This window comes from Sceloporus occidentalis, unplaced genomic scaffold (assembly GCF_023333645.1).
Source record: "Sceloporus occidentalis isolate IW3139 unplaced genomic scaffold, rSceOcc1.0.p SCAF_1, whole genome shotgun sequence".
Lineage (NCBI taxonomy): Eukaryota > Metazoa > Chordata > Lepidosauria > Squamata > Phrynosomatidae > Sceloporus > Sceloporus occidentalis.
This window is the reverse complement of record NW_028316981.1, coordinates 23,364,505-23,382,809: the sequence shown is the minus strand read 5'-3', so window position 1 is coordinate 23,382,809 and position 18,305 is coordinate 23,364,505. Positions and strand designations below refer to the sequence as shown.

The following is an 18,305-nucleotide window of genomic DNA, read 5'->3' as shown; positions in this document are numbered from 1 at the left end:
CTCCTCCTCCAGCCCCTTCCTGTGTCCTTCCAATTGCAAACCGGTCTGCAACCAAAAGCACTTGCTCTTCTTGCAAGGATCGCCCTGGAGCCTGCAAGCCATCCATCCATCCAAGGATGAAGGGACCAGGCAATTCCCAGAGGCTGCCAGGAGAAGCAGGCATACTGAATCCCTCCCATTGAAAGGAAGGGAGGATTCAGACCCAAGGGCTGCAGGGATCATGGGAAGCAAAGACCCTCCAGGTTTGGGCCCCAGAGCTTGACCCTGATCTTGGCAGGCCAGAAAGGAGCAGCATCACCCTTGGCCCTAGGCAACCCTCCAGGCATCTCCCTCAAGGTAAGGAGGGAAGGTCTGGCAGGGATGGAGGAGGACACCCAGGGAAGGAGGCTGGGGACAACAAGGGGAATTAGCCTAGGCTGCTTTTAACCTGTGTTGTTTATTTCATTGCTTCTGATTTAATATATGTATTAATCTCCATTGTTCTTCACAGAGGGTATGCCACTGGCAGGTCTTTCTTTTATTGTATTGCATTTTATTTTAATTGATCGCTGTGTAGTAATAATAATAATAAAATTTATTTATACCCCAGCTGTCCAATGAGATCGAGGCGGCTTACGATAGTATTAAAAAGCATTAAAATACAATCAACTACAATACCCCATAAACCCACCCACCATAACCAATAAATCGCAACAATAAACCATAACAATAAAACAATACAGTTGAGATTGTCAAAACGGACAAGACAGGTGTGTAAACCTATAGCGCTTGATATATAAATCTTAATAATAATAATAATAATAGAAAGAAATGAAGGAGGAAGGATTTTGAGTGGGCTGGGTGGCCCTGCTCCTGAACAGGGAGCATCCAGTTTGAGACCGCTTGGACCTGCCCTGGCTCAATGCTAGGGATTCCTGGGAATTGGGAGACATTTGGCCTTCTCTGTCAGAGAGCTCTGGGGCACTACAGTTCCCCAAATTCCCTAGCACTGAGCCAGGGCAGTGCAAGCGACTTCAACCTGGATTATTTCTGCAGTGGGTTTTGGACCCATCTGTCACAGGGGATGCTTGGATGGTGTCTCCCTGCCTGGCAGGATTGGGTTGCAATGGATGGGCCTTTGAGGTCTCTCTTCTGGCTCTATGAGTCCCTAAGCTCCCACTTCTCTGCCTTTCAATGGCCTGTGGCCATTTATCCTGTGAGTTGGCCTTGCATGCATATACACAGAGAGGGGGGACTTTAAAAATAAAATCAGCTTTGTGAGGTAGGCAAGGGGAAGGATTATGGGATGTTGTCAATGAGATTGCCATCTGAATTTCCTCAAAAGCCCTCTTAGAAACCTAAAGTTGGAAAAGACCCCAATGGCCATCCATTCCAAACCCTCTTTCTGATGCTGGTACCCCTGACAGATGACAATCCAACCTCTGTTTAAAAACCTCCAACAAAAGAATAATAGAATCTGCCATGCAGGAACACACAATCATAGCACCCTTGACAGATGGCCTTCCAACCTCTGTTTAAAGACCTCCAAAGAAGGAGACTCTACCACTCTGAGGCAGCATATTGACACTTCCTAAATCAGCAGTGGGCAAATTGTGGCCTTGAGGTTGCATTTGGGCCTCAAAGCTGCATTTTGGGACTCTGATCACCCATCATTTCCCTGAACTACTTTTCCATAGCAATGTCCAACAGTAGAAATTCATCTGCTTGTTGTTGTGTACCTTCAAGTCATTTCAGACTTATGGCAATCCTAAGGCAAACCTATCATGAGGGTTTTCTTGGCAAGATTTGTTCAGAGGAGGTTTGCCAATGCATTTCCCTGAGGCTGAAAGCATGTAACTTGTCCAAGGTCATCCAGTGGGTTTTGTGGTCAAGCTGGGAACCAAACCCTGGTCTCCAGAGTCATAGCCCAATGCTGAAATCACTGCGTCATACTGGCTGTCACAACTCACCTGCAGTTTTGAATATTTTTAAATGCATCCACTGTTTGTTAAAACCAGAAGTAGATTCCCTTCTATTTCTGTGCCCCCTATTTTGACATTTTAAAAAATAATCTCTGTAGGCCTCATAAGATTTCAGGGATGCACGATTGGCTCCCAAGCCTACTGTAGTTATTCATGCCTGTTCTAAACACATCAGGTCACAGTCTTAGCCCTACAGTTAATTCCCTGGAGTTCATGCAAAGTGTCCAAGGGAACCCCTAGGACAGCCTTCCCAAACCAGGGGCCCTCCAATACCTGGCAGCTGTTGGCTCCCAAGACTGTGGGGTGGTGAATCCACTCCGGGTTTTATGATGAGTATCCAAAGGTGCTGAATTTGTGGATAGAACATAGGGTTTCACACTTTAACTAGCCCCTTTAACACTTGGGTCAAACTCCTGAGTGAATTTACAGCCCCACTGCCATGGAAGCCACAAGTTGAGGTGTCTGGGTCTCATGGCAGCATGAGCTAGGGATTAGACTACATTCAGAGGTACCTTACTGGTAATTTATTAGTTGCTTTTGTATCCCACCTTTTGACCAAATAATCCTGATACTAGGTAGAGTGAGTAACGTTGCCATTCAGATGCAGTGATCTCCAGTTTCCATGATGTCTGGAGCTTATGTGAATTGTGGTCCAAAACATCTGGAGAGCAATAGGATGTCTAAACCTCCATTGCTGTAGTTCTCAAAACCAAGTGTCCCAATCTTGTTGGACCTCAGCTCCCAGAAGCCCCAGCCAGCATGACCAATGATAAGGGATACTGGATGTTGATTCTGGCAGATTCACTCTGTGAATCTGAGACTGGCAACCTCTACTCTATTCAGTCTGGCAGTGGGTCTCTAGGGTTTCAGCCAGAGAGCTTTCACATCCCCTGCTACCTAATGATTTTAACTGGAGACCTCAAGGACTGGATGTGGATTCTTTTGCATGCAGATTTTGTGTTCTGCTGCTCAGTTGTGCAGCCATGCCCCACACTGGTTGGTTAAGTGAATTGCCTATGCACAACCTAATTAACATTTACACTTATCTCCTTGAAGATGTGATGATAGCTACTACTTAGAAGGTTGTCAAAGACAGAACAAGAAAGAAATAGAAGATGCATATTTGTGTCAGTTGTTCAAATTGCAAAAATCTTGCATATCTTCCTGATGAATTTGTTGAGGGGTGTCTGTTCATTTGTAGCACAAAACAAGTCATCATCATCAATCTTAATTCTTACCCACCTCACCATGCCCTATGAGGAACGACTTAGGGAGCTGGGGATGTTTAGCCTGGAGAAGAGAAGGTTAAGAGGTGATATGATAGCCCTGTTTAAATACTTGAAGGGATGTCATATTGAGGAGGGAGCTAGCTTGTTTTCTGCTGCTCCAAAGACTGTCTGACCCGGAGCAATGGATACAATCTACAGGAAAAGGGATTCCACCTCAACATTAGGAGGAACTGTCTGACAGTAAGGGCTGTTTGACAGTGGAACACACTCTTCCCTTGGAGTGTAGTGGAGTCTCCTTCCTTAGAGGTCTTTAAACAGAAGCTGGATGGCCATCTGTTGGGGATGCTTTGATTGAGAGTTCCTGCATGGCAGGGAGTTGGACTGGATGGCCCTTGTGGTCTCTTCCAATTCTACGATTCTATGACTCTTCCCAAGGCTCAAGGTGGTGTACAACATAGATTAAAATATAGCATATACTATATAAGAAAATTGAGAAGTCAAAGGAATGAAAAAAATAAGGTATACAGCCAAACCCTCTCAAAAGGGAGACATCAGCACTCTGCACAGTGCTTCCAGGAACTACAGCACCACTGTTTTTTCATCCCTCATCCTCCTTGCTGAAGCCACTGATGGTACACTGGTTCCCCATGTGAAATCTCCACAGAGAACTGAATGCTTTCACAAAACCACCAGTCTAGAACATTATAGCACTTATATTCTTACCAGATAGGGTTTTATTCTCAACAAGCAACAACCTTGACATGCAGGGTACCCAAAATGAAAACTCTCTTCATCCAGAATGAGCTCTGTCTTCTATCAAGACTCAGTGGTTCTCTGGAAGGAACACAGCATTTCTTTCCCAAGCATGTTCTACAGGTCTCTGAAACTAATCCTTCAGGCACTGATCCATACCACTGCAGAACAAGGAATGGTACATCGTACAGTTAAGCTGGGTGGCCAAACTATGTACAAAGGACATCAGAAGGCTTGCTTACTGTATATACCTGAATATAAGTCAACCTCATGTACAAGTCGAGGGCAAGTTTTGGGGCCAAAATTATTGATTTTGCTATGACACATGGATAAGTTGAAGGTAAAACTTAGGAGTATGTAGCAAAGGATCTAAAGGACAAAACAAAACAATGTCAAAGAACTTACAAAATTCCAACAGACATAACTCTTTGTCCTTACTCTTAAGGCTGGATGGATGAGAGAGTAGAGGGGGGTCAAATTATCTAGACAAAAAAATTAAATATATCAATTTAAAATTCATAGTTTAAAATAGCTAGGCAGACCGGAAGAAACAGGTATTTAATACTGTTTTAAATTCAGACAGTGTGTCTCCCAGCAGGTCATTCTACAATCTAGGGGCGGCCAATGAAAAAGTCCTCTGGGTGACAGTTGCCACTATGTTACGTAGTGGAGTTCTCATGGTGGGTTTAATGTTTCTTTTTCTAGATTGGCTAGTTATGACATCTTGGCATGGTTGTTATCAGTCTGATTGGGAAAGAAGGGTGATGGATAGGGAGGGACACGGAGAGGCAGGGACACTGTTATTGCAAGAGTTAATGTGACCAGCAAAGAAGTGGTTGATAGTGTATCTTTCTCCAGGTGAAGCACATTGGAAGCTTATCCTGAGTTGCAGAGTGACGTCATGCAGGAGAATTATGAGAATGTGATCTCTCTGGGTAAGAGTTCCTTTTCTCTCCTGTTGAGATAGATATTGCAAAGGAACCATTGTATCAAAACAGTGAAGCAAACCACTCTTAGAGAAGTTGTTTTGTCTAATGTCTGGTTTAGAGGTCTTTCAGTATACTTACACATGTAAGACAGGTTTAACCAGAGCTATTAGCCATGGAGTGAACTGTCATGCTCAGAAATAATTTACCATTGAATATTAAGTACTGTATTGCATCACATGTAGAAAGTTATTGCCTGCAGGTCTCACTTGTTGGCTTCTCAACTACTGTTAAAAAAGAATCGTGGATTCTGGCCTAGTCCAGCAGAGCTTTTCTCTTGTTCTTGTACAACAGAAGCAAGGAAACTTTGGTCTTCTGGGTGTTTTGGACTTCAGCTCCCATAATACCTTACCATTGGTTATGCTAGGTGGGACTGATGACAGCTGTAGACACAAATATCTTATTTTGTGTAAACCTTTAATTAAAAAAATCAGTCCATATATGTCTATTTATTTATCTATCTGTGCGGAACACAGAAAGTTTCATGAGTTGAAGAGTACATCTTTTAGATACTCTACTAACTCAAATTGATTTAATTTTTGAATGATCAAATTAACAATTTGTAAGCCATTATGAGGACCTTTTGGGTTGAAGAGGAGGATATAAATGTTCTAAATAAATAATTAAACTTTGCATATTTCTTTATTTATTTTTACAATTCCCTGTTTCTGTGATACCACGTAGTATTTAACACTTGAGAATACTCTAATCACTTTAACAGATCATCTTTATATAATCTATATCTGTGTAAGGCTAGGCCAGCATTATTTTCTATCCTGTTTTTGAGAATGGGTGAGGAAAGTGCTGAGCTAAGAAACAACTGACGGAAAGTGAAATATTCAAGTCCATGGTCTTCCCTCTGTCGTCCTGCAAAACTATGGCAGCAGTGGCTGAATTTGATGCAAGATTGAGCAAACTCTGATCATATTTACATATTTAAAACAAAACAAAAAACAGACATCCCAAGCAAAACAAAAAATGTTCCCACCCCTCATAATTGTCAAAACTGGTTACACAGTACAGTAATGTCATACATTTAAAGCACTTTGCATACCATATTTAGTAATCCTTACAAGAGTCTTGTAGCATGGAGGGAAATCCTACCTGAAACTCTTAGAAAAGATGGCCCATCATGAACAATCTAAAGTGGTCCAATGTACTCACTTTTGCTAGATATGTAGAATAGGCCTTATACTTGAGTAACTGTAACTGTGTTTCAGGTAGGTGCAGTTGCACAAAATACATAGTGTTTTGAAGTTAGGAATGTTTATCCAAACTAAATCAGGAAGATTTGGGGGTAGAAATCAAGACACTACATGTAATATCTTTCTAAATTATATCTTCCCTTCCCTCCTCATGTTCTCCCTAACCCCACAGCAGAGGAAATTGCAATCAGCTGGCCCCGGATAACTGCTTTTGCTGAATCACACAGGAGGAGAGGCTTGGCACCAGGTAAGTAAGCATGCTGGGAAATAGGATGGAGGACTCAAAGGCTGCAAAACATTTGTTGTTCTTGCTCTTGAGCATCCCTCTCCAGCTGACGGCCTTGCATGCATGCACAGAGTCAGTGGGATGGTGATCTATTCTGGATTTTAGTCTGATGTTTAAAGGAGATATTCCAGCTGTCAAACACTATTCCCAAAATAGGGTCACCAATTTTAAAATTTGGATGAAAACCTGGAGCAGATTCACCATGTCCCACTCACCCCCAATATGAGAGCCACCAGCTGCCACTGTGTAGGGTATTGTTAAGAGATTGGTTATTCCGGTTAAGGTGAGATGGGGAACTTTGCACATCTCATCCAAGGTGAGATTCAGATGCATTTGGAGTTATGACTGGCGTCCTATTAGGGACATATACATGAGTAAGTATCTCTTACACACATGCAGACACACACCGTTTTTTAGGTGCTGCCAGGGTATGTAATACCTTCTTCCCTCTACAGTGCCCAAAGCCCACTCCTCTGACTTACTAAGCAGCTTCTTAAGTGCCTTGCATGGCCTTTCACCGCTTCATGGGAAGTGGACAGGATCAGAGAAGCATCTCCCTGTAGCCAGATGCAAAAATATGAGATGAGCACTAAGATCTGCCGGGGTCCTTTGGCAGTTCCAACACTTCTATCATTATTTCAAGTCTGACTATGGTGATACATCTAGATGCTTCTGTGATGCTGCCTACTCTCTGTGAAACAGGGGTATGTCTCTATCTGGATACCAGATAAACTCCAAATGCTTGTGAATCTCACTTTGGAAGAGATGAGCAAAGTTCCCTGTGTGCGGGGGGCTTCAGAGTTTGCTCAATAAATCAGGGGAAGGATATATGGCTTAGCTGAGCCATAATGTATTGCAGAGTGGGGAAGAAGGAATAGGATTTGCCTGCGTGGTGAGGGTGACCAGATGTGAGAACTGCTAAGGAGGACAAAGCACTCCAAAATGTAGAACATGCAAGAAAAATATAGGACATTACAAAATAAAAACTAAAAACACTCATATTAATATAAATGAATGCTTCTTGGTCATATTAAAAATGGAGGACATTTTGGATTTCTTCCTAGACAGAAGGCTTAAATGGAGCACATGTTTTGGAAAAGGAGTACATCTGATCACCCTCTGTGTGGTTAGGGTTGCCATATCTCACCTGGGGGCGGGACTTTCCCGGTTTGGGGCAGGTCCGCACGGTCCCGCCCCGGTTTGGCCACACCCCCGGGATTCCCCCCCCCAGCGAGGCACTGGAGGTGGCTCTGCGATTGCGGAGTCCACCAAGGCCTGGCTGGGGCTTGGGAGACTGTCTCCCAGGCCCCAGCCAGGCCCTGGAAGCGGCTCCGCAATCGCGGAGTCCTCCAAGGCCTGGCCGGGGCTTGGGAGACGCTGTCTCCCAGGCCCCAGCCAGGCCTTGGACAAGGTTTAAAAATGTAGGACCTTTTTTTTTTTTTAATTTCCTGGCCAGGAAATTATGTTTCATATACACTTTATGCACATAGCTGAAGCTGAAGGTAATTTTATACACAGTATTTTTTAAGAATTTTATGCATGAAACAAAATCTGTGTGCATTGAAACATCAGAAAGCAAAGGTGTCACTGTCTCAGTCATCCAATCTTGGATTTCAGGATATTTCAGATTTTGGAATTCTGGCTAAGGGAGACTCAACATGTATTGACAGCTGGATCAGTAAGGAAATGTTTTGCTGAAGATAGGAACTTTCTGTGTGGGTGAAACCCCATCAGGCTGGTCAAAGGAGGAATAGTGTCTCAGGCACAATTTCTGTTTCCTCAGAAGCCCATTTTCCAGTAGCCAAATCTGGAAAGGAGTTAGGTTAAGCAGCAAAACGCTTAGGGATCCAAAGAAAATGAAGTGAGTTGGAGCGGCAAAAAAGGAAGCAGGTTGGGGGAAGGAGAAAGGAAATTAGATACAGATTTGATGGTTGCTAGGTGATCACCCTTTCTTTGCAGTTCCTTTTTAATTGTTTGCAGATGAGAAGCCAGATCTGCCAGGTTGCTTTGGGAATACCAGCCCCTCTGCTATGTAGATTTAAATAGCATTACCTTTGTGACTCCCTACTCTCTCTGCAAAAATATCCAAGTTTGTCCCTGTGCTTCTGTGGGCAGATTGAACTAGTCTGCACTACACTGTAGATATAATGCAGTTTGACACCATTTTAACTGGCACAGCTTCATCCAACAGAATCCTAGGATTTGTAATAATAATAATAATAATAATAATAATAATAATAATACGTTTTATTTATAGACCGCTATTCCGCAATGATCATAGCGGTGTACAGTAAAAATTGCAATACAATACAAGGTGACAGTTAAAGGAGGGAGAAGTCTCGTCCTTCAGGCAGTCCCTGATGTTGCTGGGTCTGCCTGATTGCTCCCTCTGAGGCCGAGATGACAGTTGGGAGGGAGGGGCCGCTTCCTTCAGGCAGTCCCTGATGTTGCTGGGTCTGCCTGATCGCTCCCTCTGAGGCCGAGATGACAGTTGGGAGGGAGGGGCCGCTTCCTTCAGGCAGTCCCTGATGTTCCTGGGTCTGCCTGATCGCTCCCTCTGAGGCCGAGATGACAGTTGGGAGGGAGGGGCCGCTTCCTTCAGGCAGTCCCTAATGTTGCTGGGTCTGCCTGATCGCTCCCTCTGAGGCCGAGATGACAGTTGAGGAGGGAGGGGCCTCTTCCTTCAGGCAGTCCCTGATGTTGCTGGGTCTGCCTGATCGCTCCCTCTGAGGCCGAGATGACAGTTGGGAGGGAGGGGCCCCTTCCTTCAGGCAGTCCCTGATGTTCCTGGGTCTGCCTGATCGCTCCCTCTGAGGCCGAGATGACAGTTGAGGAGGGAGGGGCCTCTTCCTTCAGGCAGTCCCTGATGTTGCTGGGTCTGCCTGATCGCTCCCTCTGAGGCCGAAAAGACAGTTGAGGAGGGAGGGGCCTCTTCCTTCAGGCAGTCCCTGATGTTGCTGGGTCTGCCTGATCGCTCCCTCTGAGGCCGAGATGACAGTTGAGGAGGGAGGGGCCTCTTCCTTCAGGCAGTCCCCGACGTTGCTGGGTCCGCCTGATAGCTCCCTCTGAGGCCGAGATGACAGTTGAGGAGGGAGGGGCCTCTTCCTTCAGGCAGTCTCCGACGTTGCTGGGTCCGCCTGATCGCTCCCTCTGAGGCCGAGATGACAGTTGAGGAGGGAGGGGCCTCTTCCTTCAGGCAGTCCCCGACGTTGCTGGGTCTGCCTGATCGCTCCCTCTGAGGCCGAGATGACAGTTGAGGAGGGAGGGGCCTCTTCCTTCAGGCAGTCTCCGACATTGCTGGGTCTGCCTGATCGCTCCCTCTGAGGCCGAGATGACAGTTGAGGAGGGAGGGGCCTCTTCCTTCAGGCAGTCCCTGTAGTTTTGTGAGGCCCACCAGTACTCTTTGGCGGAGAAGGCTAAAGACCTTAGGCTACAGCATTTAAAGTGGTGTCAATCTCTTATTATTTCTGCACTGTAGATGCACCTTAACATGTGCTAACTGCTTAAAAAATAAAACATATCTTGCATTGGTTTACACTGTTTTACAGTGATGAAACTGAATCTGAGGGAAGGGGACTTTGTTAAGAATTTTCATTCCTTTGGGTCTTTCAAAGGAGAAAAAAAGTAGTGTGTTCCCAAGCACTGGCTCAGAGCTTGTAAATATTATTTTTAGCCGCATATTCCAGGAGCCCCCAGCCATCAGGTGCATGGCTGTACTAGCTAGACGGATTTTGGTAGCTGTTGTCCCAAAAAGTAACTTTTCCAAGCTCTCTGCAGGATGGCACAGCAAGATTTGATAGGAATGTAATCAGGATGGCTGCATGGAACTGCTATCATATTTAGAGCTTTAATGCAATTGAGTAGCCCCTGCTGAGCACAACTGTGGGAATCACTATTGCAGGACTGGGAGGAATATCTGTACCGGTAGATTTTTCAGTCACTTCTCAGGAATCAGCAAAAGTTTCTGAAAATCAGTGTTTAAAACATCAGCATTCCTATCCTGAGCCCCAATTATATTGTCAGAAATGAGGAAAGATCAGGATAACCAGGAGCCCACTTTTGTGTATGCAACCAATATTAGTTGCTTTTTTGTTCCAGTACTCAGCAACAACAAAACTTTTGAATCTTTTCATTCTCAACCTCATTTGCTGTGCTTGGTGAATCTTAAATTACATCTAGTAAGTTACAGCCACTGTGGTATAGTGGTTTAAGTGAGATTCAAGGAGACCATGATTTGAATCCCCATTCAACCATGGAAATGTATTGGATAACCTTGGGCAAGTCTCACTCTCCCAGCCTTAACAGAGGGCCATGGCATGCCTCCTTTGAATAAATCTTGCCAAGAAAGCCTTATGATAGGATTGCCATAAGTCAATTTGAAGGCACATAACAACAAGAGTGTATCAAGGTGCAGTGGGAGGGAGGGAGGGAGAGGGAGAGAGAGAGAGAGAGAGAGAGAGAGAGAGAGAGAGAGAGGCCTGTTACAGACAGCCAAAATAAAGCTGCTTCGAGTCACAGTGGAGGTATGGTGTTTCAATGATGCATGCGTCCTAAAAGTCCAGAAGTCGCACCAAAGCCATGCTCCAGCCCTAAGGATTGGAGCATGGCTTTGGTGTGGCTTCTGGACTCTTAGGACGCATGCATCATTGAAACACCATACCTCCACTGTGACTCGAAGCAGCTTTATTTTGGCTGTCTGTAACAGGCCAGAGAGAAAGTCAGCCAGCCAGCCAGCTTTCATGGAGTCTGTGAACCCAAAGGCATTTGGTTGGCCTCTATGGGAAATGGAGTGGAGTATTTAGGTGGGCCTTTGCCTCCTCCAGCTATGCTCTTGGGAAAAGGTAGAGTTGAGGAGAATCAACAGGGAATTTTGACAGTCAGGGAGAAAAAAGAATTGTGATATCAGGTCTATAAACCCATGACAGCCTTTTCAATTTCCCTTTTCCCAAGTTTCTTTTCCCAGACCTCAGGAGTTACTGGATTCTCTCGTTGTTCCAGCAGATGATGGGATGGTGAGTGACAATGAGAATGGGAATGAGGAAGAAGGAGGGGAAGAAGATGAGGTAACACAACAGGATGGAGAAAAGGGAGGAGGAGATGGTGGTGGAAGTGACACCACAGTTGAGAAGATGGATGCTCAGCAGAATTCAGTACCAGAGAAGTCCAAAGAGACCACCAGGTTTGAGCAGAAAGCCAGCAATGACATCTTGGATCAACCCTGCTCAGATGAGCAGCTGAAAAAATCCTTGGGGAAGAAGCCATGTAAATCAATCACACATCGTGGCTTCAAGAAATTCTCCCCGCGTGGCCACCATGGATTGCTAGGCCACACCAGCCGATGCCATGATTGTGCCAAAGGGTTCAGCTTCAGCAAGCGTTCACGGTTGTACACCAGCACTGGCATGGAGAAACCCTACAAGTGCAATGAATGCGGCAAGTACTTCCGGCTCAACTCCACTCTGGTCACCCACCAACGACGGCACGCTAGCACCAAACCCTACCGTTGTGCTGAATGTGGCAAGAGCTTCAGCGTTGGCTCAGCCTTCATCCAGCACCAACGTACCCACAAGGGCAAGAAAGGTACCACAAGCCTGGCCCGCTGTTGTGAGTGCAATGTGTGTGGCAAGAGTTTTGGCCTTCCAGCTCACCTTATCAAACACCAAAAGCAGCACCTGGAGGAGAAACCCTACAAGTGTAGTGAATGCGGCAAGGGCTTCAACTGGAACTCACACCTGGAGCGCCACCAGCGCATCCACACAGGGGAGAAGCCTTACGTCTGTGAGGATTGTGGACGGGCTTTTGCTTGGAGCTCCCACCTGGACCGACACCGGCGGACACATTTGGGCAATACCCAGATCACCATCCCTTGCAGGTGCTGTTTAGCCAAAACAGACAATCCAGTGAGCAAGGCCACTGCCAAACCTTACCAGTGTGCCGACTGCGGAAAAGGATTTGGCAAGAATGCTGCACTTTCCAAGCACCGACGGGCTCACCATGCAGCCGAGAAGCCCTACGTCTGCAAAGACTGTGGCAAGAGCTTTGGGCTGAATGGGGCCCTGCTGCAGCACCGCCGGACGCGCCACCCAGATCACTCCACCAAGCCTTATGCATGTAAGGACTGTGGCAAGAGCTTTGCATGGAGCTCCCACTTGGACCGGCACCAGCGCATCCATGCTGGCGACAAGCCCTACCAGTGTGAGGACTGTGGCAAGGGCTTCTCTCAGAGCTCCCACCTCGGGCGGCACCAGCGCATCCACCGGAGTCCTGAGCACCCTCCCTGCCACTGCATGGATTGTGGCCTGGGAGGGACCAGGCGGAAGCGCCAGCGGGGGACCTTGCTGCCCTGCAAGTGCAGTGACTGTGGGAAGAGCTTCCTCTGGAGGCGCCCAGCCTGCAGTGAGTGCGGGAGGGGTGGGGGGGAAGGCGTGCGCCACCAAGGCACACAGACTGGAGAAAAACCCTACTCCTGCCTAGACTGTGGCAAGTGCTTTGCCCAGAACTCAGCACTGGCCAAACATCGCCGCATGCACACTGGGGAAAAGCCCTATAAGTGCAACGAGTGTGGCAAGAGCTTCAGTGTGCGCTCCAACCTCCTGAAGCACCAGCGCACCCATCTGGGTGAGAAGCCCTACAAGTGTGATGATTGTGGCAAGGGCTTCATCCAGAAATCGGACCTCACCAAGCACCAGCGCATGCACACTGGGGAGAAGCCCTATCACTGTGACGTCTGCGGGAAGTGCTTCAGTGTCAGCTCCAACCTCATCAAGCACCAGCGCATCCACTTGGGCGAGAAGCCCTATGCCTGCGGGGAGTGTGGCAAGGCCTTCATCCAACGCTCAGAGCTCACCATCCACCAGCGTACCCACACCGGGGAGAAGCCCTATAAGTGCAGCATCTGTGGCAAGTGTTTTAGCCGCAGCTCCCACCTCAACCGCCACCAGCGCACCCATGGAAATGACAAAGCCTCTGCTGGCTCTGGGGCAGCCCCTGTCACATTCCTTGCCACCCACACTGCGAAACCTGCATCTCCCCTGCCTGCCTCTGCCTTCTCAGCCTCCTTTGCTTCACCTGGTCCCCTCCCTATGCTACCGTCCTTCCCTTCCTCCCCATCCCCCCTGTCCATTCCCTCTTTGGACCTGCCCTGGGCTCTCTCTTTCCCATCGCGAGGCTTCCCACACCCATCCTTCCCTTCTCTTGCCTCTTCTGGTACCCAGGCCTCTTCTTTGATAAACTAGCCCCTTTCATTTCCCTCCCTGTCCTCTCCTTTCTTGATAACAAACACTTCCCTTCTGCAGAACCCACGTTACCTAGTATGAGTGACCAGTGGGCCAGTGAATCAGGATTTTAGTCAGAAATTTAAAGAAGCTTTCCAAAGCATTAACCTCTATCCCTTGAGTAGATTCACTGCCTGTACTGAGATGAGAGACACCAGCCATCACTGCCTAGTATGTATGCCCTCTGAGTTTCCCTTATTATCTGTTCCCTCAGATTTGACTCTGCTGCTTCCTCCTTTCTGTTTCCATGAGGGGCTTCCTAGAAAAACTAGGCTAGCATCTGTGGAAATCAGAATATCAGGGGCATGTCTAAGGGTTGCAGGGTGCAGACCACAATGAGTGACACAGTAGAGGGTGTCTGCCTTCCAGTGTGCTATGTACTGCCATGCCTCTCCATGGGTAGATCGGGTCTCCTGGAGACTGAAGGCATTTGCCCAAAGGTAACAAGGAGGTCAGCCAGGACACTGTTGGCATGCCACAGCAAACTCCTGGAGACCTCTTCCATCACTGAATGGCACCTGGACCCCTTTGGAATTGGTGAATAAGATGAGTAGACCAGAACAACCCAGGATGTGGACAGTCCCTTTGGGTGCCCCGATCCACCAGTCAACGGCAAATAGATTGGAGCTTTTTTCTTCCATAGCAGCCTGGTCTATTCCTGAGAGACCATTGGCCTGGTAGCTCTGAGCCTGGGGATGATAGCATGAATAATCACACTGGGGTGACACCAACCCTCATGACAACACTGAGACCTATGATCTGATCCAGGTCTTCTTACAGTCTTATATTCCTCATTGTTCCTCCAGCATTTAGTGTTTAGCTCAGCAATCAGCCGTCTTCTATTATTTCATTGTCCCCCTGACCTTAACCTCTAACTCTTCTAACCTTTCTTGCTGTATGACCCAGGGCTTAGTAATGCTTTGACAGTAGACTCATGAACAACTGTTGGACTTGAGTCAGTCATGACTAATTTAAGTCCCATGGATTTCACTGGACCTTCTCTAAGTATAACACAAGAGAGAATCCTATATGACAGTTAAGAAGGTGTAACCTAGAGTACAGACTTCTGGCAAAAATCTCTTCCATACTACACAGTTATCGCACTATGATTCCACTTTAACTGCTGTGACTGTATCCTGTGGAATCCTGGGATTTGCAGTTTGCAAAGGCACTAGCCCTCTCTGGCAGAGAATACCTCATAAAACTAAAAATCCCAGGATTCCATATGATGGCACCATGATAATTAAACTGTTATAACTGTGTAGTATAACTATTATAACTGTGTTATAACTGTGTAGTGTGAAAGAGTGCAAAGTCTGGCATCAAATCATGGCTTCTCATGTTCCTCGTTCACTAAATAAAAGCTAGCTCCCTTATGTTTTTACTACTTCAAAGTCATGACTTTTACTTTTCTGTTTTCCTTCCTGTATTCTTCACACTCAGAGCATTCAAGTGAATCTTAATTCAACAAAAACAACAAAACAGTATCCACATAGCTTCCAACTATTCTGATTTTTTCAGAAACAGCCCCATTTAATTTTCTGTCATCCCCATTTGGCAGCTCCTTCTAAAATGTCCTAGTTTCTCTCTCATTCTGTTACTTCATTGCTGACAAAGTGAGTTAAAAATGCAAAAATAGTTTGCACTCATTTAACTCAGGAGGACAGAAAGGAGAAGAGGGGACAGCCTTGCCTTTCCCAGAAGGTTCAGTCAAAAGCAAACTGCTGCAGCCTCTCCTAGCTTATGCATTCTTATTCTTTAATAACTTTTGCCATCTTGGCCACACTCTGGTGTTGCTTAGCCACATGTGCCCCAGTTTTCATCTGTGAAATGTTGGAGGGTATATGTCCCCCTTTTCTCTGGATTCTGTTCTACCTGCTGTCTTTGTTTCCTAGCCTGTAACCTCCTTGGAGCCAAGATCAAATCATCTTCTAGATCAAGATGTGCAGCCTTCAGCCTGTATGGCACTTATAACTCCCAAATATTTTCCATGCAGTTGTCTGTGCTTTTGCACCAATGTGAAAATACTGCCGTTCTGGCATTGCCATTAACATGTGATTATGTGCTCTTAGATTATACCAGGAGTAGAATCATAGAGTTGGAAGAGATCACAAGGGCTCTCCAGTTCAACCCCATTCTGCCATGCAGGAACTCTCAATCAAAGCATCCCAGACAGATGGCCATCCAGCCTCTGCTTAAAGTCTTCCAAGGAAGGAGACTCCACTACATTCCTAAGAATTGCAGAGTCCTTCAGATGTTGCTGAAGTGCTACTCCTGCATTTCTCCTCATTGATTATGCTTACTAGGGCTGCTGATATTTGCAGTTCAGCGTTTTCTGGAGAGCTCACAATGCCCCTCCCCAGATTATGTGATATACAAGCACTTTATATTTGGGGGAGAAACTCTTAATAGAAATATATGTGCATTGCACGGGAAAGCTTGCAGCTGGTTTAGTCCCAGACATTTCCATTTACAAAAGGATGTACAGGATTCTGGCAAAAAAAATCTTTTCCACACTGCAACAAGGGATGCTAAAATCCTCTACCTAGTCAGATTAGACAGTTCTGGTATGGCCTAATCAGTATAAACCAGCTCCCTACTCCCTGTCTCTTCCTGACAAATGTCCATAAATAACCAATTAAAAAGAGTGTTCAGTAAAGAGCTACCTGGGAGAATGATAGAAAATGGAGGGTTTGTGCAGGTTCTGATTCATTTCATAAGTCATTATGCAACAGTCAAAAGTTAGAAAAGTTATATTTTAGGACTACAGCTACCAAAAGTCCCCAATTAGCATACCCAGTTTTGGGACACAGAACAAATTCTGGCTGGAGGAGCTCCCACTGATTATCAATTGATTAAATTTAATAAACTTTAAATATCACTCACCATGGGCCTTTTCACACCACACAATTATAGCGCTACAGCTAGGGCTCCTTCTGGCAGAGTGGGACAACAATGCTGGGTTAGGGAGCCAATTTTCTGGCCATGGGCCCCTCCAAAAGACCACACAGATTATCAGTATGCTCCCTGGCAAACTTTTTTTTAAAAAATAAACATTGTTTTGACATTCAGCAATCCCTCCCCCACCCCTGGCCATCCATTTAAGAGTTGAATTGCTGTTCCTGGAGCCTTTCACACTACATAGCTATAGCACTATGATTCCACTTTAACTGTCATGGCTGCATGGCTGTCATAGGGTTTCCAGTTTGTACCTCCTCTGAACAAGTCTTGCCAAGATAGATAGATTTTGCCTTATGCTCAACACAAGTCGGCAACTACTTGGAGGCACGCAACACACAACAAGGCCCTAGAGCCCTCTGGCTGAGAACTAAGTACTGCTCTGTCCTATACACCAGTCAGCAAATGCTGTTAGAGTGCAAGAGCTATTGGGTAGCTAGTTGAGTCCAGGTCAGTCACAGGTTATCTGAGCAAGATGAAGGGAGAAGCACAAGGGTAGTCATCAGCCGGTCCAGAAGTCATTGGAGCAAGTCAGTAGTCCAGATACAGAAAGCCAACAAAGAGTAAACAGAGTGGTCAAAGCATGACCAGTCCAAAGTCATGAACACAGGAGAGTACTGTCAACCAATAGGATAAGATGGTTGGCAGCACCAAAGCTGAGAGGGAGCTGCTGGGATATTTATGGGCAGCTTTTTGAAGGCCACAGGTAGCTACTGTATATACCCATGTATACGTCTAGAAATTTAGGCCAAAACATTGACCCAAAAAACCTGAGTGGACTTATTCATGGGTCAATGTAAGTACCGTACTTTAACTCTTATTTTTTAAAAAGGAACCATCCCCTGATGAAAGGCAAGAGTGTATTCTGTCCTGGAAGCACTGGCCCTGCTCTACTCTCTCATCCATCCAGCCTTTAGTATGAGCACAAACAGTTATGCCTCCTGGAATTTTGTTCTTTGGCATTGTTTTCCTTTGCTTCATTATTTTCATCCTTTGTTACATGTCCTTAAGTTTTACCCTCAACTTATCTATGGGTCATATTATTATTATTATTATTATTACTATATCAAAATCCATCATTTTGGCCCCAAAATCTGCCCTTGACTTATACACGAGGTCGACTTACAGTTGAATATATACAGTAATAGAGTTGACATCTACTATTAACAGTAGTTGGGATCAGCATTTCTCTCTTTGTCACTCAACAAAGAATGGGGGCATGTTGTCTTCAGCCTCTTTGGCCTCTGCCATCTCCTACCAGGGAGTGGTTCCCCCACTGCCTGAGTCCCCAGCACCCTAGATTCAGAGAGAGCTCCATTATCAGGACCAGCAGGGTCCTGGCAGTCTGCCTCCTCTTCATCTGAGTTGTCCAAGGGATGAGTTATAACACCTTCCCAAAATTGCCAATCCCATGCTTTCTTAGAATGTAATTGTGGTGGTTGAAGTGGAATCATAGTGCTATAAGTATATAGTATGGAAGTGGTCTGTGATAGCATCTCTAACCAGTAGAGTAATCAGTTGTGGGTTTTGATGTTGGGAGATACAACAATAATTGATACTGATGGTTGAAAGGCTTGATTTCTTTTTGCTCCTTGTAGATTTCACTGTGTCTCCGAAGACTAGCACAGATGTATGCCATCCAGGCAAAAAATT

General features: G+C 45.8%; 1 protein-coding gene across 1 annotated transcript; it reads left to right on the top strand.

Moving 5' to 3' along the window:
* Positions 1-91: 91 nt before the first annotated feature.
* Positions 92-14,599, top strand: LOC149321194 (uncharacterized). Its single transcript, XM_089516631.1, has 4 exons — positions 92-336; positions 4,802-4,878; positions 6,307-6,381; positions 11,371-14,599. Exons 2-4 carry the CDS (start codon positions 4,845-4,847, stop codon positions 13,653-13,655), a joined length of 2,394 nt encoding a protein of 797 aa, XP_089372757.1. The 5' UTR covers positions 92-336; positions 4,802-4,844; the 3' UTR covers positions 13,656-14,599.
* Positions 14,600-18,305: the final 3,706 nt, after the last annotated feature.

What these genes read in the sequence shown, in the direction of transcription:
- LOC149321194 (XM_089516631.1), top strand. Translation starts at nt 4,845, where the DNA reads ATGCAGGAGAATTATGAGAATGTGATCTCTCTGG. An exon ending in TGAGAATGTGATCTCTCTGG is followed by an intron (nt 4,879 to 6,306) that starts GTAAGAGTTCCT and finishes CTAACCCCACAG; the next exon opens with CAGAGGAAATTGCAATCAGC. An exon ending in GAGGAGAGGCTTGGCACCAG is followed by an intron (nt 6,382 to 11,370) that starts GTAAGTAAGCAT and finishes CCTTTTCCCAAG; the next exon opens with TTTCTTTTCCCAGACCTCAG.